This window comes from Chelonoidis abingdonii, chromosome 8 (assembly GCF_003597395.2).
Source record: "Chelonoidis abingdonii isolate Lonesome George chromosome 8, CheloAbing_2.0, whole genome shotgun sequence".
In the NCBI taxonomy this organism is placed as follows: Eukaryota; Metazoa; Chordata; order Testudines; family Testudinidae; genus Chelonoidis; species Chelonoidis abingdonii.
The window spans coordinates 29,439,056-29,463,823 of NC_133776.1; the positions used below are offsets into that span (position 1 = coordinate 29,439,056).

Consider the following 24,768-nt stretch of genomic DNA (forward strand, 5'->3'; position numbering starts at 1 on the left):
GAAGAGCTCTGTGTAAGCTCAAAAGCTTGTCTCTCTCACCAGCAGAAGTTGTTCCAAGAAAAGATATTACCTCACTCACCTTGTCTCTTTCTTATAGCTAATACCTCAGTAACAAAGCAACTGAAAACATGGACAACATGAACATACCTGAGGGAGCAACTCCCCCTGCTGTTACTGCACTTGGCTGCATGTGCTCAGTGATTTGTTCCTAGCATATCACACGTCCTGCTCCACAAGATGAGATCCTGGGGTGCCAGGGTCAAGAGCACTGCAGTGAGCTGTATGCTCAGTACTCATTTGGTCTGCATTTACTCTTGTGTTTGTGTTGGCTTCCTGTATGTGGATGGCTGTTATGTCTCCCTAGCACAGACACCATGCTGGGTGGACAGCTGCAAGGAGGCGGGGGCGTGTCTCAAAGCTGATACAGTTTACTCATTGTTTTTGAAGTGCTCCCCTTCCATCGACCAACCAAATGCAAACCAAAATAGCTCCGAAATCTTACATTGCCTGAGGCAGCATTAACTCTCAATGGGATATTCATGTGGTTATTTGCAGGGCCAACAGGGAATGGTGTTGGTGAAAGCATCTTTGTCGCAGCTGTTCCCTCTCAAAACCCAAGGAGCTCAGTACCCCTGGTACACCAATGTTACAGTTTCCACTGTATCCCATTCTGGGGAGATGATTCTCCCTCACTCCAACAGTGAGGGGGCTCCACTCCACCTAGGGTGACCAGATGTCCCAGTTTTATAGGGACAGTCCTGATTTTGGGGGCTTTTTCTTATATAGGCACCTATTACCCCCCACCTCCTGTCCTGATTTTTCACACTTGCTATCTGGTCATCCTAACTCCACCCACATTGGACTTTCTCCATTCCCTTCAGTGGAGGGAATCAGCTGGGCCAATTAATCCAACTGTTTTATGTTCATAGTAGATTAAAAATCTAATCCATGAGGGGTGGGTTCCTATAGCCCAAGGTGCAAAATAAAATACAGGAAATCTGGAATTGGAAGTGAAAGATTAGTTGACTTTTTTTGTAAATTAATGTAAAATAGGTGCCCCAAATGCTCTGTATCCCAATTTCCTCGCCTGTAAAGGGGAGTTGGACATTTTAAAATTTCCAGAAAAAATGGGGGAAAATGTCTTTTAAAAATGTTTTGTTTTTCAACCAGTTCTACTAATTAATGGATTTCAGTGGGACTATTCATGTGCTTAAATTTAGGCACATGCTTAAGAACCTTATTGAATCTGGCTTAAGCATGAGAAGTGCTCTTATGCTCAATATTAGTGTTATTTTTTAACTCAATTTCTGTTGCTTTAATTTAAAAAATTGTTTATTAGTTTGTAAATATCAGTGGTCGGTCAGCAAATGCTACTAATAGGTACTGGTTTTTCTTCTGTGGGTTCATAGTGGCTCTGGAGGGAATACATTTCTAACTATTTGAAAGCAAAATATGCTCTGTACATATGGCAAGAGTCATGAAGCATAGCTGAGGATATAATTGGCAATAGACTTGACTGCCAGCATAGTCTCCTTACAAGTTGGCTTTATCTTAGATTCAGGGAGGAGAAAACTGTATCTGCCCTTGTCACGGAGCTCAAAGACGAAGGAGTATTTGATGCCCTGATCATAAGCCCAGTCCACAGAGCTACCAGAAGTAGGGTCTGTAAAACATGCAACATTGGCTTAATTAGTTGGTATTACAGAAACATAGTGACAGGAGAAAAGGGGCAAAAAACCATTTTAAATAGGAGGGTATGTGTGTGAGAGGGTTGGAGAGGTCATTGAGATTATTATTATTGTATATATAGCACAATAATGTGCTGGGCGCTTAGTAGTCAAGCATGAGCACTGGTCCCTGCCCAGAAGATCTTGCAGGAGTATGTATTTGACTAGTATGTAAAAGGACTGAACTATACTAGGGCAGGATCTGGCTCAGAGATTTTACTTCATTTCCTGTGTTGTTCTTTTAATCTAAAATAACTGTACTTTTGAGCAAAAGCATATAGCCATTCATTGAATACGGGAAGTGTAACAACAGGATGATATCTAAAGAAAGACAAATCCATTCAGAGATAGTGAAGAAGTCCTTCTGTCTAAAAAGAATTTAAAACAAAACCAAATGAAAAGGTATAGTGGCTACTGTGGGAGGCTACTCTTCCAATAATGACAAGAGGAAGAATTTGGGTCACAGTTTTTCTGGAAATACTGTAGTATTTTTATGGAAATACTATTGAAGATAGTGGTAGGAAAAGGTCTTATTTTTCTAATACTGGTGGAAAGAGTGACAGTTGTGTTTTTCCACTGGAACTAGGCAAGAAGAAGTACAAGGACTTAACAGATAGATGCTTTAAAAGCATCATGTGCCAAAACAAGCTTTCTATTTGAAAGATATAATCTCCAGAGCAAAATCATAAGTCACATAGTTCAATGTACCACCCCCTCTGTTTTCATGCAAGACCATGTAATGTTTTGATTCACCAGACAGAATGAGGAGCCTACTAATAAGGGCCCTATTCTTAAAACCATGCTGACACTCTTCATAATAAGTTTGCTAATGCTGATGAGAACAATAAATACTTAGCAGACTATGGTAGGTTGGCTTTCACGCTGTAAGAAAACAAAATCAGCATTTGCCAAATAAAAAGGATAAAACTAATGTTGATTTCAAGCTTCTAAACTTTTTTACAAACAGTGGAAAGTTACATAAAAAAGAAAACCTATTTGGATACTTGACGGTGTCCCTCTAACATGATCCGTGTTCCTTATGGTGGACAAGCTTGCAAAATGGACATTTTAATTCCAATCATTACCATAGTAAATGTAAATAATAAAACAAGTAAACAACTCACTTGAACTGTTGGCCTCTGCTGTTACAGCCTAGAAGTCTTCTGTATTTTTTTTTTAAAAAGCTTTTGGTCAGTGAATGTATTTGCCAAGGGTGTTTGGGTTCTCTCATTTACTATGCTTTAATTTGCAAACTTAAATGCTTGCAGCATATAGTGAAATGTCTTTCCTGGCCAAAATACATTTTGGATCCTGGATCTTGGTGTAAAATTATGTTTGGCTACCTCACATCTTTGCCTGACAATTGTGCACTAAACCTGCTCCTTTTTGGGTGATCAAATTATTGGTGAGTTTGCATTCTTTATTATAATATTTGATGTAATTTTCCACTCTTCTTCTCAGGTAATGACAAACATGGCAAAACCTGGCCTTCATGTTGTATTTCTTCCATCAGATCCAACTATAGATCTCACCAACACTTGTGCACAATTTGTCTGAGAGAGCTGGACCAGAGGAACATACTGTCCCTTACATGGGTCTCTCCCATGTAGGAGAGAAGAAAATCCTTATCTTCCAGGGAGTGGTGCAGCAGGGTAAGGCACATTAAGTGGTGTGTGTGTGTGTTAGATGGGGCAGCAAGATAAGGCACATTAAGTGTGTGTGTGTGCACGCGCGTGTATTGGTTCCCTTTGATCCCTTCACCTTCTTGGCTATCAGAGAATTTACCTTGCTCCAGAAAATTTTCCTCTGGAGAGAATACTATGAAAGCAGGAAAGTCCATTTAATTAAAGTTAAAGCTGATGGGGTTAATACTAATGTCGTATGGGTTTGATTGGACAGAGAGTAGCCACTCCACACTTCCTGACCATCCCCTCCCCAGCTACACATTTAGCATCTTCCCTGGGGTCAGGGAAGGGAGTGAGGCAACACTCCTTACTGAATTGACCTTGCCAGCCCCCAGTTGGGGGTCTGCCAGGTTTTATTCTCTCTCTCTTTGGAAGTGGAAAGGGCAGCGAGTCCTTGTATTACTAAACAACTTTGGTATGAGTGGTTTGTGTTTATAACGAGATGCAATTGAATGAATACATGTAAAAGAAAATGGATTCAGATACTTACAGATTAGAGTGGCCGATGGACCATATTCATATTTTGTACCATACAGGCTGGATAAAGCTTCCACAGCTGCCTTTGCAACTTTGGTCTGGTTTTCAAAAGGAAGAATGAGAGAGGGTGAAAAGGAGAGCTAGTTGTTTGGAGATTTAAATCCTTTGAGCAAATGCCATGAAAGCATATTTGTTTGGTGAATAAAGTCTGTCTTAACAATTACAACATGCCTGCCTCTTTCTGCCTGTACTCTCAGAGAACATTACATCATAACTATGGAAAGATACATTGGCTCTTATGTGTAAAAGTTATTATTGGTAACTAGGGGCTCAGTCCCGCACCTAGTGAAATCAACAAGAGTTTTGCTTTTGATTTCAACGGAGCGGGATTGAGTTTCATCTCCACACAGGGCATCTGGCAGGTGATACTGTAAGAAAGGGGATAGATTACATTATTCTTAACTTACAAATTAAGTTCAAAGCAAAAGTGGCCAAGGAAATGGTCATCAAGGAATCACTTATTCTGTGGCATCATTCAATAGCTTTTGGAAGAAGGATTACAAAGACTGAGGGGCTCGATAATTGGATGAGGATCCTTTTGAACCAGTTCACCATTGTATTACTCCAGTTCTACACTGGTGTTACTCCTTTGGAGTTAACTTGAAATAAAACTGCAGTAGTGCCTCAGGCCTAAATCACTGGTTTGAATGTGGCGCAGATTGGTAGAGTAGTGAATGATTAGACATTTGTTGTTGTTTAGTGGCCAGTTTTATTTTTCATTTGGTGGATTTAGGATATTTCCTATCGTGTCCAAACCATAAATGCCATTGCGGCAATCTTACTTGATAGGCTAAGGACTCAGAAAGCAGGCCTCTATCCCTGTGGAGGAGCTTGCTCTAGATCAGCCAATCACTTTTCTAAATTCACTTAAGGAAAAATTACTCTAAAATCTGATATTAACAGGAGATGATCACCTGCATCTAGCAAATAGAGAAATGGGGCAAAAGCAGCTAATAAAAAGGTCCAGCCAATCTAATAACCATGACTTTGTTGTTGGATTGCCTAGCTAAGCAAGCAGCTGGAGGAGACACTTACATTGGAGGGTTTGGTATATATATATTTTTTCTTTATTGGGGGGGCATTTAGAGAGGGTGCAGTATGGAGCTTGTTAAATTTGACTGTGATCCGGTAAGAAAAGGTTGAATTTGGCTGCAAATTTAGAGAGGGATCTGATCTTCTCCTCCAAGGTGCTGATGGATTTCTGCGTAGATAATAGGAGCAGAGCTGGTTGGATAATGGGGAGGAGGAAAACCACAAATAACTTGAAGCTGTGTTTATTCCACGTTTTGAAAAGAAATTTTTTGATTATTTGAAATATTTCACAATATTTGTTGAAAACAGAATATGGAAAAAACTAAGTTATCTTATTTTCCCTATTTCTCCGTCTTTCCTCTTTAAACTTTTATTTCCTTCTCTTATTTTGCCTCTAAAAAAGAAAAAAATACTAAATTGAAAAGAAAACAAGAAAAAGAAAAACTGACTAAATGTTTCATTTTCCAATTCCATAAAAAATATAAGCAAATAAAGATGTGAAAATTTAACATTTTAATAAAAGGCATTGTTTGATTTTTTAAAAAGTTTTAGTAGAAAAATTTTCACCAGCTTTAAATGGGAGTTGAAGGCACACAAGAACCCATATGAAGGTCTCAGTAACTAAGGCACGTCTATGTTATGTGCTGGATTGATGGGCAGCGATCGATCCAGCGGGGGTCAATTTATCACCTCTAGTCTAGACGCAATAAATTGACTGCTGAGCGCTCTCCCATCGACTCCAGGACTCCAACAGAGCGAGAAGCACAGGCGGAGTAGACGGGAGTGTCAGCCATCGACTTACCACAGTGAAGACATAGCGGTAAGTAGACCTAAGTGCGTCGACTTCAGCTACATTGTTCATGTAGCTGAAGTTGCATAACTTAGATCAATCTCCCCCAAAAAAAGTTTCCAAAAGTTTACATGAGTAAGCTACCCAACCTGATTCTGATTTAATTTATCCTGGTGTAAATCATGAGTAGCTCTGCTGAAGTCAGTGATGTGTGAGTTCAAATTCAGTGCTTACAAACTCATCGTGGGTCTATTTTTCTCTACATACCAGTTCATTGTGATTAGGTGCTTTATGGAAAGTATAGCCATAAGGGAACAACAGCATCTGTGAATAAGCATGGAAGGTCAGGTACGCCTTGATGGAAGATAGGTGGTTACGAATGAAGGTGGCAACAGCTTTAGTCTCATCTTCTGACTCTGGTGCAGGTCCATAGTAGGTTTCATCACATGGGTCATCTGAGATGAAACCAGTAGCTGCAAATAAGGTTTGTATTCACAGTTTATCATTATTTGAATTATAGCCTAAATTTAGTTAAGTGTTAATTGAAATATTAAACTTCTTCATTTTCATTGACTAACTAATTTACCCACATCATCAACCAACTCCTGCTGATTAGTTTTAATATCTTCATTTTAGTTAAATTACTTACTGCCCCATGCAGCAGCAAAGTTCCTGTTCAGGTCAGTGCCAATGCAGTTAGTGGTGGAGTTTTTGGAACGGTTCTTTCTCCACATGCGATCCTGCAAGACAAAATGATTGAAGTATTTAAACCTCATCTTCCTTATTTTCTCAGATTGGGCACAATGTGAAAGGTAAAAATTGATTCAGAACTTGTCTAAAATCCACATGGCTAACAGGAGGACTTTCATCTTTAAAATAAATGACAATACCAGTCAAAGGAAAAACAGTCCACTGGGAATGCACATTTAATGAATTTTTCCTGTGTCAGTCTGAGTGTCCAAAGCATGAACTGTACCTCGAGTCTACAAGGTGTTAGCAAAGAACTGAACAATTAGAACAGGCATTTTTCTTCTCATTTGCTTGGATTTCAGTTCCCAGCTGGCTATACATGATGCTTTCAGGTAACTATAAACACGGCCTAACGTGACTGCAGATAAAGTACTGAGAGCTGTGGAGAATACAAAGAGAAAGTGTCCTGTTCTGATCTTAGAACAAAATGTCATATTTGAGAAGCAATGAAGTAATTATTAATGGGTGAAATTAATATATACCCCCTGCTCCATATAACCCATGTAATCAAGCTTGTATAGGGGCAGGGGATAGAATCTATCCCTCGCAGCCAGTCCATGGACTGCAACACAGCCTCACTCCCACTGTTGTCTGAAGAGGGCCACAGCTTTTGGTGTCCCGTATGCATGGGGTTGGGGCAACTGGATTGGTGTAAGTGTGGATCAAGTATCGCCACCTCAGTCCAACTTAAATAGTATTCTCTGCACCAGCCTATTCAGGGCCAGCGTAGATCCCCACTATGATTAGCAGAAGATGCAAAGGACTGGCTGTGTTACCTCTTCATCCATTTCCCCATCTCCACGAAAGGTCAATGAGGGACTTATATGGCATCGAGGACTTTGTTCAAGCCCTCCTACTTTACCTGGCTTACTTTTTTATCTTAAGGTTTTGGTGGTGACATGAACTAAAAAATAAAAAACCTATGATCCTCTATATGGAAAATGATGTGAATCTCAGTCTTGAGTAAGAACATAAAAAAGCCATATTGGCTTTACAGTATTGTCTTTAAGTGCTCCTTTTGTATCTTGATCGTCCAGGGCCCCACTGGTTGTTTAGCAGGCTTCCTGCTTCTGATGTACTTAAAAAACATTTTGTTATTACCTTCTGAGTTTTTGGCTAGCTGTTCTTCAAACTCCTTTTTGGCATTTCTTATTACATTTTTACACTTAATTTGGCAGTGTTTCTGCTCCTTTCTATTCACCTCACTAGGATTTGACTTCCACTTTTTAAAAGATGCCTTTGTATCTCTCACTGCTTTTACATGGTTGTTAAGCCATGATGGCTCTTCTTTAGTTCTTTTACTGTGTTTTTTAATTTGGGGTATACATTTAAGTTGGGCCTCTATTATGGTGTCTTTGAAAAGTTTCCATGCAGCTTGCAGGGATTTCACTCTAGTAACTGTACCTTTTAATTTCTGTTTAACTAACCTCCTCATTTTTGTATAGTTCCCTTTCTGAAATTAAATGCCACAGTGTTGGGCTGTTGAGGTGTTCTTCCCATCACAGGAATGTTAAATGTTGTTATATTATGGTCCCTATTTCCAAGCAGAATAATAACTTCAAGGTCCTAGAGAGATGTTTTTATTTTAAGTGGGGATGTAAAATCTTAATGACTCTCGGACACTAAAATAGGTTAGTGATAGAAAATAAACAAATGTGGGTAGTACGTGAGTCCAGCTCCAGACATAGCCATCAATGTTGAACACCGGAAGAACATAGAAGTTCAGACTGTCCAGTAGATGTGTCATGATCTTGTCCTTCCCATAGGTGCTGGCTGCCTGTAGGAGAGAGACACGTACATAGAAGTATGGTTAGTGCAGTGGTTTTCAAACTGCGGGTCGCGACCCAGTATTGGATCATGGAATGTAAGGTACTGGGTTGTGGCGGCTCTGGTCAGCAACGCTGACCGGACCGTTAAAAGGCCCGTTGACGGTGCTGCTCAGCTAAGGCTGCTTGGCTAAGGCGGTGCTGCTCGGAAGTGGCCAGCAACAGGTCTGGCTCCTAGGTGGGGGGCCATGGGACTCCGCGCGCTGCCCCCTCCTCAAGCACTGCTCCGCACTCCCATTGGCCCAGAACCAGCCAATGAGAGCTGGGGGCAGGGCAGTGCCTATGAGCAAGAGCTGCATGGAGCCGCTTGCGTGCCTCTGCCTAGGAGCTAGACCTGCTGCTGGCCACTTCCAGGGTGTGGTGTGGTCCGCGGTGCCAGGATAGGCAGGAAGCCTGCCATAGCACCCCTGCTGCATTTCTGACTGGGAGCCACCCGAAGTAAGCCCGCATTCCAACCCGCTGCCCCAGCCCTGAGCCCCCCCAAAACCAGAGCCCCTTCATGCACCCCAAAACTCCTCATCCCCGGACCCACCCCAGAGCCTGCACCCCCAGCCCAGAGCCCTGACTCTCTCTTGCACCCCAACCCCCTGCCCTAGCCCAGAGCCCCCTCCCACACCCTGAACCCCTCATTCCTGGCCCCACCATGCAGTCCTCACCCCCGCACTCCCACTCTCTGCCCCAGCCCTGAGCCCCTCCCAAACCACTCATCTGCAGCTCTGTTGCATCGCGGGCATCAACAATTTTCTTCAACTGGATTGCCAGAAAAAAAGTTTAAAAACCATTGGTTTAGTGTAGCTCTGTCCGAGCATTACATTGCTGAAGACTCCACTTATGTAATAAAAAATGACTACACAAAATACAGATGAGCTTCAGAAACAAATACTTTAACACAGAATATGCAAAGAGATCAAAAAGATCTTGTTCATTATAAATTTGCCTTTTAATTTAGGCCAAAACCCCACCCAGAGGGATCTTTTTCAGATCCAGCTTCTCTAACTCTACCCCAACAACAGCCACATCTGAGAAAAGGGGCAAGTCTCCAATATGGCTTTCTTCTCCTCTTCTACAGAACAGTTATTACAGTCTATGAGGTCTCTTTTACATTCCATTTAATTGCTGGGGAAAGGATATTTGGCTGCTCTTGTTGGAGCACCCACCATAGGATACGAGTAGTACTCTGTGATAATTGAGCATGACTGGGCTACATAGCTCCATACAGCAGAGGAAGTAGGTCAGGATATGACCCCTAGCAAAATTCTGGATGTGGACTATCTGAATAAGATCATGTTTGCTCACCTGCTTCACAAACCACTGGCAGAATGCAGGTGAGATCCATTCTCGTGCATGGATCCCACAGTCCATGAAGATGGCCTTCTTCCTGACACTCTCCTTCCCAACCTGTTCAAAGACAAAGATGTTACTCTTCTTTATTGTGGAGCTATTCCTCCGTTAACTGGGCCCAGTAGAGCCCACAGTGACACTTCTACAAGATAAAACATGCCCCTCTTAGCCTGTGGCCCTTTGAGAGAACTTTACAAAAAAAAAATCTGCACTTTATATTTAGAACATTCAGATCTGATATGAATAGTGATGCCATGAAACCTGCCCCTCTTTTCTGTATGGTAGAAGGAAAATGTCAGTTTAGTTACCTACTATGGTGCTTACAGCTATACAGAAACTGTGATCTTGTTTTCTTTTATGATTGCTTTAAATATCACATAGACTATTGTCTGAAGAAGCAAGTGCCATTTCGTCAGACATGAAACATGCTGTTGTTTCATGAAGACTTTACTATTTTTTGTTTTGATTGTTTTCTCTTAACCTACAGTAAGTCATTCACATTGAAAGTATATAGTCTTTGTGTGCAGAAAACATATTGAGTGTTAAAAATGCGGTCAGCAAACTCATTTATTTTGCCCCTAGTCTAAATGAGGTAACTGAGATTCAAGACTACTGGGCTTTTAAACCATGGGTATTTTGTGTATGGCTAGACCCAGTTCACTTCTGTACTGGCTGCAGCATTTTTTGATGTCTTTCTCCTCTGACACAGAATTGAAAAGTCTTGATGGGAAATGTTATTTCAAGCAGGATTAACTCCTTATTGGATATCCATGGCCTCAGTATGAGACAGTGTCACAGAAAGTGGCTGGGCCTCTCTTCCACTTCTCTTTCTCTCAGCAACAGAATCCTTGCGCAGGAGAGGAGTTTCTCTGTGGTCCCAAAAGTGGTGGGAAATGCTATGAGAGCAGCACTCCATCCTCATTCCATGGGTGCGATCCATGAGATTTGAGTCCTTCTCACAGAAGTCTTGCCTAAATAAGGCTTACAGGATTTGGCTCTAAATGAAGACCCGCTGATCTGTGTATTTCGGTAGATCTTTTGTTAAGTATTCAGCATCTAGACAATATTTAAGGGACCATAGCTAATGTACTCAGTATTGGCTTATATCTGTCTATCCAGGTCCTTTTACCACACAGATCACTGCAGTATCCAATCTGCCTCTGCAAACCCTGTATCTCCATTGCTATTTCCCAGGGTCAGTGTTAAATCTGGTCACTTTCTAAGGCAATATGTCATCTAAATGTGTTTCTGCATATTAGTGTTGGAAATTTAATAGACTGGAGCAGTATTATTTATGTATGATGCTGTTTTCACCTCTACTTAATTAATTGGTAAGATATTTGAATATCTGAACCACTCGTCATGTACGTAATTTCACCGGAAAGAAATGCATACCTTAAGGAGGTACATAGGTTGCTTTTCAAAAGTATTTCCAATCTGGATGCGGGAGACCAGTTTTGGATAAATTTTGGCAATTCTAGCAGTCCAGGCAGCAATCTAGATTAATAAATAATGTACAGTTACTGAACAAGTTTTGGATTAAATATGATTCACAATCAAGGGGAGACTGTCTCTGTTTACAGTACTGATTCAGGAAAGCATCCTCATTCAGGGCAGCATGTAATTGCATGCTTAACTTTAAGCCAGTAGGACGTAAGCACATGCTTTCTTGTTTTCTTGATTCAGGACTCCATTTGTCTCAAAGGGTTAAATGTCCTTTCCTCAACCTGAGTAATTTGGCTGGCTGCTTGGGTTATATACAGGGGAAAATCAGAGCAATCTCATTTCCCCCTTCCCCCTTCCCTCTTCAAGGCTCCTTGGTGGCTACTTGGAAGCAGGAATGGCCTCTCAATAATTTCTCCCTGTTCTCCTATTCTCTTTGTGCAGAGGGATTTGTATGGTGGCAGATCCCGTTCCCAAACCCCATTGCACATGACTAACCCACAGGGGTGGGGCCCCATTCTGTGCAAAAGGTGTACACTTTCTCTGTGGCCTTTTCTAATCTTGCTGGAGAGGTCTCTACGAATCTTGCCAAAGGGACCTCTGCAGCTGTGAAGGGGAGGCCAGGATTTGCCCGTAAATCCATAAGCTTTGTACCGTACCTTGTCCCAGTCATTGTATTTTGTGTAACTGTGTCTGCCAGTAAAATTCCTCTTGCCATCAAATTGTTTTTCAATCTCTTATTGCAGGTTATGGAATAAAATTCTACAATACAAAATAATACATATATGTGCTGACTAGTAAAGAAAATATTAATCACATTCAATAAGTCTCTCTAAGGCAGTGGTTTTCAACCTTTTTTCATTTGCAGACCCCTAAAAAATTTCAAGTGAAGGAGCAGACCCGTTGGAAATCTTAGACATAGTCTGTAGGCCCCCAGGGGTCTGAGGACAACAGATTCAAAACCAATGATCTAAGGTACTTATAAGGCCCATTGGCATAGCCTATGAGCACCTCACAGACTTTAATAAGTTTATTCTTACAACACCTCTGTGAGATAGGGAAGAACTATCCCTATTTTATAGATGGGGATCTAAGGCACAGAGATACTTTGGACTAGTCTATACTAGAAAATTAGGTTAGTTTAACTACATAGATGAGGAGTATGAAAAATCCACACTGCCAAGCAGCGTTGCTAAGCCAACCTAAGTCCCTGTGTAGATAGCATTAGAAGAATTCTTCTGTCGACCTAGCTACCACCTCTGTACCAAACAACATCCAAGAACCATCCAACATCTATGCAGTCATCCCTTTCATGCAATCCCCACCAACACTGATTCTAACAACAGATGCCTCTCTAATAGGATGGGAAGCCCACCTAAATTACCACAAAATCCAGAGCAAGTGGTCTCTCATGGAATTGGTCCTCCATAACAATCTTTTGGAACTAAGAGCTGTCAGAAATGCCTGCACGCACTTACTCCCTCTCATCAGAGAGACTCAGACAAAAGTTGTGACAGACAATATAGCAAGGAGTCTGGTGGCACCTTAAATACTAACAGATTTATTTGGGCATAAGCTTTCGTGAGTAAAAAACCCACTTCTTCAGATGCATGGAGTGAAAATTACAGATGCAGGCATTATGTAATGGCACATGAAAAGAAGGAAGTTACCTCACAAGTGGAGAACCAATGTTGACAGGGCCAATTTGATCAGGGTGGATGTAGTCCACTCCCAATAATTGATGAGGAGGTGTCATTTCCAGGAGAGGCAAAGCTGCTTTTGTAATGAGCCAGCCGCTCCCAGTCCCTATTCAAGCCCAAAATAATGGTGTTAAATATGCAAATGAATTTTAGTTCTGCTGTTTCTCTTTGAAATCTGTTTCTGAAGTTTTTTTGTTCACTGTCCCCATATCTAGACCCAACCACATCACCCGTACCATCAAGGGCTTATTCACCTGCAGGTGAACTAATGTAGTATATACCATCATGTGCCAGCAATGCCCGTCTGCCATATACATTGGCCAAACCAAACAGTTCCTACGTAAAAGAATAAATGGACACAAATCGGACATCAGGAATGGTAACATACAAAAGTCAGTAGGAGAACACTTCAATCTCCCTGGACATTCTATAACAAATTTAAAATTAGCTATATTTGAACAAAAAAACTTCAGAAACAGATTTCAAAGAGAAACAGCAGAACTAAAATTCATTTGCATATTTAACACCATTTATTTGGGCTTGGATAGGGACTGGGAGCGGGTGGCTCATTACATAAGCAGCTTTGCCTCTCCTGGAAATGACACCTCCTCATCTACTATTGGGAGTGGACTGCATTCACCCTGATCGAATTGGCCCTGTCAACACTGGTTCTCCACTTGTGAGGTAACTCCCTTCTTTTCATGTGTCATCATATAGTGACTGATCTGCAATTTTTACTCCATGCATCTGAAGAAGTGGGTTTTTTACCCACAAAAACTTATTCCCAAATAAATCTTTTAGTCTTTAAGGTGCCACCAGACTCCTTGTTGTTTTTGTGGATACAGGCCAACATGGCTATGCCCTGATTCTAGACATTATAGCATGCATGTTGTACATATATTGCCAATAGAGTGACAGATAGCTCTGAGGATCATCTATGTCCCGGAGAGGACTTAGGACTGGATCAGATGCTGGTTTAAGAGTGCCCTCCATGAGGAGGAATTTCAGCTTTAGCTCCCAATTCTTTTGGGACCTAGCTTCCAGCTGGTGGCAGAAGGTGCACTTCTGCTGCATCTGTCCCTCTACAAGGCACTGGATGCAGCAAGAGTGTCTGTCAGTTATGGGAATTGCCTCCCTGCAGGAGAGGGACCTTTTAAAGCCACGGGAAAGAGGCATGCTCCTGTGGGGGCAATCTCACAACAAAGGTGGGAAAACCAGTCAAAATAATTTTTATTTTTTTTAGAATTGAAGAACGGAAACTTTAAAGTACTACAAAAAAGAATGGAAACTCTAAGAAGTACTATAAACTAACACTATTAAATATAACATAAGTAAGTGAACTAGACTGCTACTCATTCTGTCTCAGGACAAGGGCGGCTGAGAAGGAACCAAGGGCAGTTGGCCTGCACAGCGCTAGATAGCCTTATGGCAGAGCTTGAGGGAGGGAGGGCGCATATGTGGGCCAAATGGACTCTGCTACCAAAATTCTCCAGTTAGAGGCTCAGGGGCATAGATACGCCTACAGTAGAGCACCCATACTAGATCTAAGGTCACTGAGCATACTGTAGCGTTTTAAGTGTAGAGAAGCCCTAAGAACCCAAGTTGACACACACATTCTGTGGCAGAGCAAGGAATTGAGCTTGTGGATTTTCTGAGTCATAGGCTAGCACTCCAACTACTGGACCATCCTTCCTCTCTCATCAGGTATATTTAATAACATAGTATTATCAGGCCATAGGAAAAACGCTGCACAGACTAACTGTAGTAAAGCCTTTGTACTTGGTTCAGAAAGATAATACTCTTCCAGGACATTAATTTTATTACAGTTGAGTTTACTTCAGACAACGGCTTAAAGCGCTAAAGGAAGTTGTAGGTTTCTAGGTACTCAATCATTCTCTCTCTGGTGAGCCCACTATATTAATAGCATGTGCTATTTCTCTAGCACATCTGAGGATGTCAAAGCACTTGCACACACTTTTATCTGAGGATGTCAAAGCACTTGCACACACTTATGAATTAAGTCTCACTGTGATGTAATTAATATCTTTATCTTACAGATGGTGACAAGCAGATTAACACCCAGATTTCCCTTTTTTGTGGGTGTCCATCTGAGGACACATTGGGCTTGATTTTCAGCAGTACTGGGCACCCACAATGCTTGTCAAAGTCAGTGGGACTCCATGTATGTGTAAGGGTCTGCCCCATGCATCCTTTACAAGATTAGGGGCCTTTGTTGTGTTGTTGGGATTCTGTAGCATTAAAACAAATAGGAGAAGTGGTTGTGTACACTCAGGTTGATAACAAAATTCTTAGCACTCGGAACCAAAGTAAAATCTAAATCCTTGGACCTTTTGCAACCCTATGCAATGGTATTCCTGTCTAAAGGTTTTCTTGTTTGACTGGAGTGCAACAGATATGGGATTAATTGAAAGTCAGAGGGACATGAGCTCATTAGACAGGTGTTTCTGAAAACCTCCCCACTGGTCTCCAGACAACTTCGTTTTATTCTCCATTGGGATAGAAGAATTAAGTAAAACTTACTCATATTGTATTTCATTCTTCTCCATGAGGGTCTGGACAGATCTAGACTGATGCGCATCAACATGGAAATCCACCTGCATCTGAGTGAGTATATGACGGGCTGAATCTGGGTGCCAGAAGTCAAGCTGCACAGGGAGAAATTCAAAGTGTCTTATTTTAGTATGTAGTCAAAGTCAAGCGTGCACTTGTGAATGGTGAGTAGTTTAATGCTCAGGAGAACCATTATAGGTCAGTGTTTTGTTTTCTCTTTGAAATGAAGCCCTATTTCTATATATTTCTGAGAATAGAACCATCTCAGAAGTTCAAGTCTGCTATGAAGGACCATTTTTCAATGGCTCTGGGATTGACCATTCAGCAATAACTGTGCTAAATCAGAATTGGTGTATTTTTAGATTATGATTTAAAAATAATATTTTTTCCTAAAATACTCCCTTGAAGGCAAACAGGAGAAGAGGACTGCAATTGTATCATTGCTCCAGTTTCACAAAACATGTTTCAGGATACCTACAAACCCGAAGAAAGTGAAACTGGGGCCCCAATAAAAAGGCATTACATGTCTGCTCTAACTCCAATTGGTTTCAATTAGAGCTGGATCAGGAGGGTCCTTCATTTAAAACACGCAAGCGTGAATTTAAGATTCATCCCCTGCTTTTATGAAAAGGTGATGCTCCAGTTCTGCTGCTGTTTAGATGTTAGTAGAACTTCTTTTAATATTATAGTAGAAGTCACAATCCTTCTGTTATTGTAGCCAATGGCAAAATTCCCATTCCAGAAAGAGAATGTTGACATTGACTTCCATGGGAGAAAGACCAGGCTCGCCAGAGGTTATTAAGTAAATGCACAGCATTTCATTTTTTTCTGCATAGTTAATAATGTGTTAGGCATTCCAAGATCAACACCTCTTTTTGGAGATGTAGATTACATACAATTTACATTGCATCATGCTGAAAATTATGGAAACTTTCAAACAATATATTTTTGCACTCTTTTAAAATACAGTCCAATTTTGTTCAGTATTTTTAAGTGACTTTAGATGTTTTCTTGATGTGGGGAGGAAAAATATGTTTAATTTGAAAAAATTTCCTAGCTCTTTGATGTCATTTTGATTATAAACTGGTGCTTCTTGTTGCTTTTATTTATTTGGCTTAATTAAAGTAACATAGTTTTTGAAAAGTCCTTAGGCTACACTGTGTGGAAAAGTCAACTTGTCATGCTGCCACTGAAGTCATAACAGTTCCATTAAAATGTCAATGGAACCCCTACATGGTTTTCAAAAACTGTTTTACATTTTTGCTTTATAAACATCTTGATATGGAAAGATAAGTGTGCTGAAAGCCGCTGGATCTGCCATATATCTGTTTTAGTGCCCTCTTTTCTGAACAGAAACCTTTTTATGCTAAGGTTCACATGAGAACAACATTTTATGACAATTTATAAACTTCTCATAGACCCCTAAGTAAACCTGGAGTTGCTATAATACTGAAATGCCAGGTACAGTACTTTCTGAAAGGCTCTGAATGTGGAAAACCTTATATTAACATAAAGGCCACATAGGAGCTAGAAAATATTTTCCTCTGATTCATTCCATCTGGGAAGAGAAATGGGTTTTCCTCAGAACTGGCATGGGATTTTTTCCCCGTTAAATCCATGGATCCCTAAGATCTCTGTATCTTTGTCCAATCAGCAGAAACTTCCAGCTGGAAGTCTGTCTAGTCTGCAAAGAAAAAGAGCTTTTCAATAGTCTAGGACTATGGGGAAGAATTCAGCACAGCTGCTGCTCTGACCACATCTGTGGGAGTAGGGGCTTTTGGGGGTGCATTATTTTACCTTGTGTAGCACAGAGCAGAGGATAGTGTGTAGAGTCCTCTGTCTTCAGAAACTTGACTGCAACCTCAATACAGTTCAATGGCAGCTGTGCATATATATGTTAGTGCAGAATTTGTCTGTGATGTCTTAACTGCTTCATCTGTCTCTAAACTAGATTGGAAGCCCCTGGGGATAAGGGCTGTGTCTTATTTAATGTCTGTACAGTCCTGAGAACGTTGTCAGAACTCAATAAAAATATGACATTGTCTTGTAATGTAGTTTCATTTAAAAATTTCCACACTACAACATACCAGGTATTGAATAACCAGAACCCAAATCCCCTGTAAAAACCCTGTAAAATTTCTCACCTGTTTAATGTGGGCCAGGTACTTCAAGAAGTTCACTTGTTTTTCATTCTGAGGCTTCACACGAAATACCTTTGCACTTCAAAACATAAAGGAAAGAAATGAGTAACAGATCTAAGCATCAAAAATGTTTCTATCCAGGTTAGGTTAAAGCAAGAATGTTCTACCTGTCAAAAAAGCGAGAAGAAGTAAGAGCAAAAGTTGCTACAATCAAGCCAAAAGGCACCATAGACTTCATGTTTCTTGTTTCTCTAGAGCAAATACTGTCTGTCAGCTCAGTTCTGCTCTGCTTCTTATTGCTCCGTGAGCAACTCACTTCCTCTTGGGGTTTTATTGGACAGCATGTGGTGGTTTTGTGGGGTTTTGTGACTTAACCTACATGCATATTTAATGTTATTAAGATTCTTATTAATTATTCCAGGCTAGATCGAAGAAGAACACTATGCCTACTTTGTGTGATCATCTGCATTTAACATCTAAAACCCCCCCGCACAACTGAAGGTTGGCTTGTTACTATAAGACTCAGTGATTAGTAACTTACTCCACAGGAAGTCTCATTTGTTTCAGTTAGTTGTGTAAGGTACTCTTCATTTTGAGTAAGGTCAGTCTGGCTAAAAGGTACAATAAGAAACAGTTACCTGAATGAAGATGTGATTTGTATAAATTAGAACCCAGCCAACAACAGGCTACCCATGCCCTTTCACCTATAAATCTCCCATTGAAGTCATTGGAAGCTTATGTTTAAAAGGACTGTGGGAAATGACAAGTTAAATAAGACACGCTTATTTAGATTTTTTTTTGAGTGGATGTCTGTGGTTTCCTCTCCCTTTTCACAGTGCAGACACATATGGGAGTGGAGCGTCAGAGTTATTCCAACCTGTATCTAGTTTAACTTGCTCATTTAAATAACTCATTTATTTCTGCTTGTGGCCTTTTCAAGGCTAGGTCTACACTAGAGGTGGGAGTTGACCTGAGATACGCAACTTAGATATCTTAGGCGTATCTTAGGTTGATTTACCTGGCCGTGAGGATGGCGGCGAGTCGATGGCTGCCACTCCCCTGTGCCTCGGTGGAGTTCCAGAGTCAACAGCAGAGCGATTGGGTATCGATTTTTATCACGTCTACACTAGATGCGATAAATCAATCCCCAATAAATCGATCACTTCCCGCTGATCTGGCAGGTAGTGTAGGCATACCCCCTAGACCTTTGTCAAATCCTGGCTAATTGAAGTCAGTGTTGAATTTTGCCATTGATTTCAATGGGAACAGGATCTGGCACTACATCTTTAGATGTCTGACACTTTTTCTTCAGATAAGTGTTATGTATGTGTCAGCCACTCCTCAGAAATCTAAACTGCTATCAGACAATGTCAAAAATGATGATTAAGTTCTACTTGATTTTTATCCCCATGTCCTTTATCACACGTACACATACTATGTCTTATCTGGACCTAGTACTTTGTCAACGGTAGTCTTTCATATCCATTTCCTTTGTTACTTGTGTACTATCTAACTCTTCCTTCTACAAAACTGCTTGCCAATGCTGTTACTTCCTCACATTCTCTGCTATCAACTCTGAGCAAAATTCTGCTCTCAGTGACACCACTGTAACTTTAGAGAAAGATTGTAAAATCTTTGGAGCAGGGATTGTATTTTCGTTATTGTATGTGTGCAGTGTCTAGCATAATAAGTCCCTGTCTCTTGTTGGGGACTCTAAGCACTACTGCAACACAGATAATAAAATCAATAGCTCACATTTACACAAGCGTAGTTGAGAGAAATCTTTTCCCCATTTTTTCAAATTCAGCCGTTATATAAGTAGGAACAGCTTAACTGATTTCAGTGGAGCTTTGTCTGTTTACATCAGGGCTGAGTTTGACCCACTTTCTCATTTTTACCTTTCATGTACTACAGATATGTTTGCTATGTATATTGCTTGAATATTCTGTCCAGTTTGACCAGTTTGATGTTGTTTTAATGATCTGTTTTAACACTTATTTTTGTAGGATTCAGAATCTTCCTCTCTACTAGATTTGTTATTTAAAAGTATTTACTTATCTATTCAAGAGTTTTATACCATGTACATTCCATTTTTCCTTCTCTGCTATTTTAATGTTTACCAATGAAAAAGTATTCAGCAGTCATGTGCATGTGGTATTTCTAGATTTGGTATAAAAGATTTAACATTTCTGTAGGACTTTCCCTTCTTACCTCCACTTTATTCACCCTTTCTCTATCATTGGGCGCTGATCCTACAAATACTTATTGTGCTTAACTGTGAACAGTCCCACTCACTTCAGTGGGGTGACTCATGATAGTAAACTTAAGCACACATGTAAGTATTTGGAGTCTTAATTAGGGATCCATGAACCTCCTTTATATTCTCCTTCTTGTCCCTCTTTCATTGATCTAAAAGGCTAGCCAGATTACTTTCCATACTACTAGTAGTCAGACTTGTTTTAGTAGGGACGAAGTCCATTTCTCTGATAAAATGTTGCTTTTCAATTCAAAAGAATCCTGGGCTTTGCATTATCATGTACATAATTCTCTCTGGCTGATGGCTGAAAGAATTAAGTTCAGAGCAACATTGAGCCTTTGGCCACAAATACAATGTAATTATAGCTATATCTGATAGTGGTATTAGCTCTTACTATTGCTCTGATTATCATCCTCCAAATGTAGAAACTGTGGACATTCTAGGAGGTGCATAAATAGATAGGGAACTGTGTTAATTGCCTTGCCTTCAGTATATCTGTCTCTTTTTATTTCTCAGCTTCTGTTGGTGTTTTTTAGGCATTAGAGTTAAGTTCCAAGTCCTAGTCATTCAAACATAGTAATACAGCCTATGAAAATGGGTAATATTTTGTCACTTATGGGTTTGAACAGCTGCTGAGTTTATCTACTCTGACCTATTTCTACCTAGCAGTTCCTCACATGAACTGTAGATGAAACAGTCTGTCTTCTCTCTCAGGAAGAAAGAACAGCATGAAAGGTACAGTACTGACTGTAGAGAAACCTTATGCTATGTTCTCTCTTATTCACCTTCCCCCCCAAAAAACTTGTTAAGCTCTTTTAAGTCTTTCTCATACAAAGAAATACTGAATCCCCATTTTTCTTTAAATTTATAAACAGATGGCGGCTCCATAGCAACCACAGAATATTTCCGTTGAACATCATGCAGTAGCATTCCATGCATATGATGCACACTCTTACATTCCTTACATTCAATTGCCTGAGGAATTCTCTCATCTGACATAACCAGGAGAAGACCTACTTTGAATTACACAAGATTTGCTTTGTTTGGTAGCAGTTCTGGAAATAAATCTTCAAGATTTCTTAGGGATGCTGGAGATGAGACAGTGAAACAGACCTTGCAATAATTAATCCAGATCTGACAGTATTCTGAGGAGATGACTGCAGCTGACATGCTGGGGAAATTCTTGGGCGTGTGTGACACAGCATCCCTGGCTCTTGAACTGTGTCCCATAGAGGTGAGGCCAGGAGGCTGAGTAGAATAAATTTACCAAAAAGTGATTGGGGTTTTTTATTGGGAGGGAATCAAGATCCCTCTGGGGGGAAGTGTCAAAAATAAGCTGTTAGGAACAGTAGAAGTCATAACAAAAGGTCATTAGGGCTGAATGTTGCTCAGTGGGGGGAAAAGATAAGAGGTTTTACCTTAGGAGAGGGCAGGCAGAATGGAGGAATCTGCCTGCCCACGACTAATCCAGGCTTTGGATGAAAATGGTCATCAATGAGGACTTTTATAAAACATTACTGGAGGGGTCTTAACAATTCCTGGTAACAGTGGGTCTGAATCTGCTCTCACATCTCCACTGAAACGAAAGGTATAAATCTGGTATGAGATCAGAATCAGTTACATTGTGTTTCTTCCTTATGAACATGGATATGTATGAGTTAGTCATTCTATTTTTCATCATCTCTGTGAATAGTGACATATCCTTTTCCCAGCTGTACTCAAAGCAACTTACCCTTTGGAGTGTTCTGTGTGAGAAGTACACATTTGACACTAAGGGTATGTCTACACTATGAAATTAGGTCGATTTAATAGAAGTCGATTTTTTTAGAAATGGATTTGATACAGTTGATTGTGTGTGTCCCCACTAAGTACAGTAAGTCGGCAGTGTGCATCCACAGTACCGAGGCTAGTGTCGACTTTCAGAGCATTGCACTGTGGTAGCTATCCCAGAGTTCCCGGAGTCTCCGCCATCCATTAGAATTCTGGGTTGAGCTCCCGATGCCTTATGGGGCAAAAACATTGTTGTGGGTGGGTCTGGGTAGATGTTGTCAGGCCCCCCTGCCTCCCTCCCTCCCTCCATGAAAGCAGTGGCATAAAATCACCTTTTTTCCTGGGTTATCCATGCAGATGACATACCACGGCAAATATGGAGCCCGCTTAACTCACTGTCACCATATGTCTCCTGGGTGCTGCTGGCAGATGCAGTACTGCGGTGCTACACAGCAGCATCCTCTTTCCTTGCCTTGCAGATGGCAAATGGTACAATATGACTGCTAGCCATCATTGTTGTCCCATGGGTGCTCCTGGCCAACCTCGGTTAGGTTGGTCGGGGGCACCTGGACAAAAATGGGAATGACTCCAGGTCATTCTCTTCTTTAAGTTTCATCTAATGGAGATTCAGTCTTGCCTGGAATAACATGCCAGCTGGAGGCTTCTGCCTTAGGCTGCTCTCCCAGTCAGCAGCACCACACAGTCGCACATATCCCAGCCTACCTTGTGCTCCCATGGCTCATGAAGCCTGGACAGTAGTAAGGAGCAGTTCAACTATAGGCTGACCCAGTGCATAATGGTGGTAGAACGTGCCTTTGGACGTTTAAAAGTTCGCTGGCACAGTTTACTGACTCGGTTAGATCTCAGCAAAACCAATATTCCCATCGTTATTACTGCCTGCTGTGTGCTCCACAATATCTTAGAGAGTAAGGGGGAACATTTATGGTGGGGTGGGAGGTTGAGGCAAATCACCTGGCTGCTGATTACACACAGCCACACACCAGGGAAGTTAGAAGAGCACAGCAGGGCACGGCGTGCATCAGAGAAGCTTTGAAAACCAGTTTCATGACTGGCCAGGGGGCTACGGTGTGAAAGTTCTGTTTGTTTCTCCTTGATGAAAACTCACCCCCTTGGTTCACTCTACTTCCCTGTAAGCCAACCGCTCTCCCCGCCTCCCTTTGATCTCCGCTTGCAGAGGCAATAAAGTCATTATTGTTTCAAATTCATGCATTCTTTATTAATTCATCACACAAATGGAGGGATAACTGCCAAGGTAGCCCGGGAGGGGTGGGGTAGTTGAAGGAGCACCTCCTAGAATGGCATGCAGCTCATCATAGAAGTGGCATGTCTGTGGCTCTAACCTGGAGCAGCTGTTTACCTCTCTGGTTCTTTGGTACGCTTCACGCTGCACTGTTGTCTTTGATGCCCTTGGAGATTTTTTCAAATATTCTGGCATTTCATCTTTTGGAACAGAGCTCGGATAGCATGGATTCATCTCCCCATACAGCGATCAGATCCAGTACCTCCCATTCGGTCCATGCTGGAGCTCTTTTGCGATTCTCGGACTCTGTGGTCACCTGTGCTGATGAGCTCTGCATGGTCACCTGTGCAGATCAGCTCACTGTGCTGCCCAAACAGAAAATGAAATTGAAAAGTTTGCGGGGCTTTTCCTGTCTACCTGGCTAGTGCATCTGAGTTGAGAGTGCTGTCCAGAATGGTTACAATGGGGCACTCTGGCATAGCTTCCAGAGGCCAATACTGTCAACTTGCATCCACACTACCCCAAATTCAACCCAGCAGGGTCGATTTCAGCACTAATCCCCTCATCAGGGAGGAGTACAGAAATCGATTTTAAGAGCCCTTTAAGTCGACAAAAATGGCTTCGTCGTGTGGATGAATGCAGGGTTAAATCGATCTAACACTGCTAAATTTGACCTAAACTCATAGTGTAGACCAAGTCTAAAACACACTGAGATTGACTGGTATCTTGTGTCAGAGACATGGCAATGGATGCAAATAACTTGACTGTTAGTTTTAATCATCGTTTCTTAGAAGAGAGTCTTCCAGGGCTCCAGGATTTAAAAGAAGACACTAGTTTTTGCTCCCACATTTGGAACTTCAATGAACAGTCCATTTCAACTTGCAGCATCAATCCATTTCTAGTATGAAATTAAGTAATTTTCTACTTATACAATAAGATTTATCTACACCGTTCTTTTGATTTTGATTCATAGCTGCAAAGGCACTGTACGTCAGCAGATCCACAGTACCCAGAGCCAATCAGAAGGGAGTGAAGGTGCACCACATGAGTGGTGATAGCTGGAGGCTTTATGCATGAGGATGCCAGGAGCATATCAGGGCATCAGATATCGTAGTAATTAACCCAGTATAACTAGTGGACTTTGCTCTATTTTTACAAAAAGTGTAACTTGTGCATTTCCAGCCACAAGCCATCCCTTTTCTGCAGCAGGAGGGGACAACCGTCACCTGTGTCACACCCTCTAGGGCACTCAGCAGTGCTAGCAATTGTAGAGTCCTCATCTTTACATTCAGAAAATGCAGGTAACTCTGTTGTGGCTGACTCCTGTACACAAGTGCTAGGGGAAGGATTGGCTCCTGAGTCCTTTGCTCACTGCACTCCCATACTGAGTCAGCAGTCACTTGGCCCATAATAATTTTTAAAAAGTCTATGATTACTACTTTGAGTCTGTTTAGTACAAGTGACTGGAAAACTATTAAGAAAGTATCTGCCCCAAAGAATTTGATATGTTGCCCATGTAAGCAGAGTCAGAATGAGCTCTACCCTGACATCTGGTGGTGAATTATGGGGAGTATGGAAAGAATCTCAGGGAGTGTGGAAAGGAATTCCAGGTATTTGCATTGGAACACCCACCCCACCTAGCATAAGCCCACGGCAGCCTAGGATGGTTATTCTGACAGCTGGGATCCCCAATTTCTTTGTTATTGGGGCAGGAGGAAAAAAAAGTGCTGTCACCCTAATTATGTGAACAAGGAACTATGAGACTGCTTTATGACAGAAATGACTCAACCTAAATTAAGTAGTACTTGCTAGACAAGGGACATGGGTTCCAAAACCCCAGTGAATTGAGAGAGGTTGGGGACTGGTATGTGTACCTGATGGTATGGGCCCCTTCTGAGGGCCTGGAACACCAATTGCACATCCTCCTCTCTCCACTG

The 24,768-nt window shown here is 41.3% G+C and overlaps 1 protein-coding gene across 1 annotated transcript; it reads right to left on the reverse strand.

Annotated features, from left to right (window-relative positions):
• Positions 1–1,314: 1,314 nt before the first annotated feature.
• Positions 1,315–17,849, reverse strand: LOC116839947 (mast cell carboxypeptidase A-like). Its single transcript, XM_032806236.2, is given in 11 exon segments — positions 1,315–1,663; positions 3,903–3,987; positions 6,039–6,244; positions 6,421–6,511; positions 8,188–8,298; positions 9,644–9,745; positions 11,084–11,185; positions 11,791–11,893; positions 15,373–15,497; positions 17,547–17,622; positions 17,711–17,849. Coding segments are annotated over 11 exon segments (1,260 nt in total). The 5' UTR covers positions 17,782–17,849; the 3' UTR covers positions 1,315–1,475.
• Positions 17,850–24,768: the final 6,919 nt, after the last annotated feature.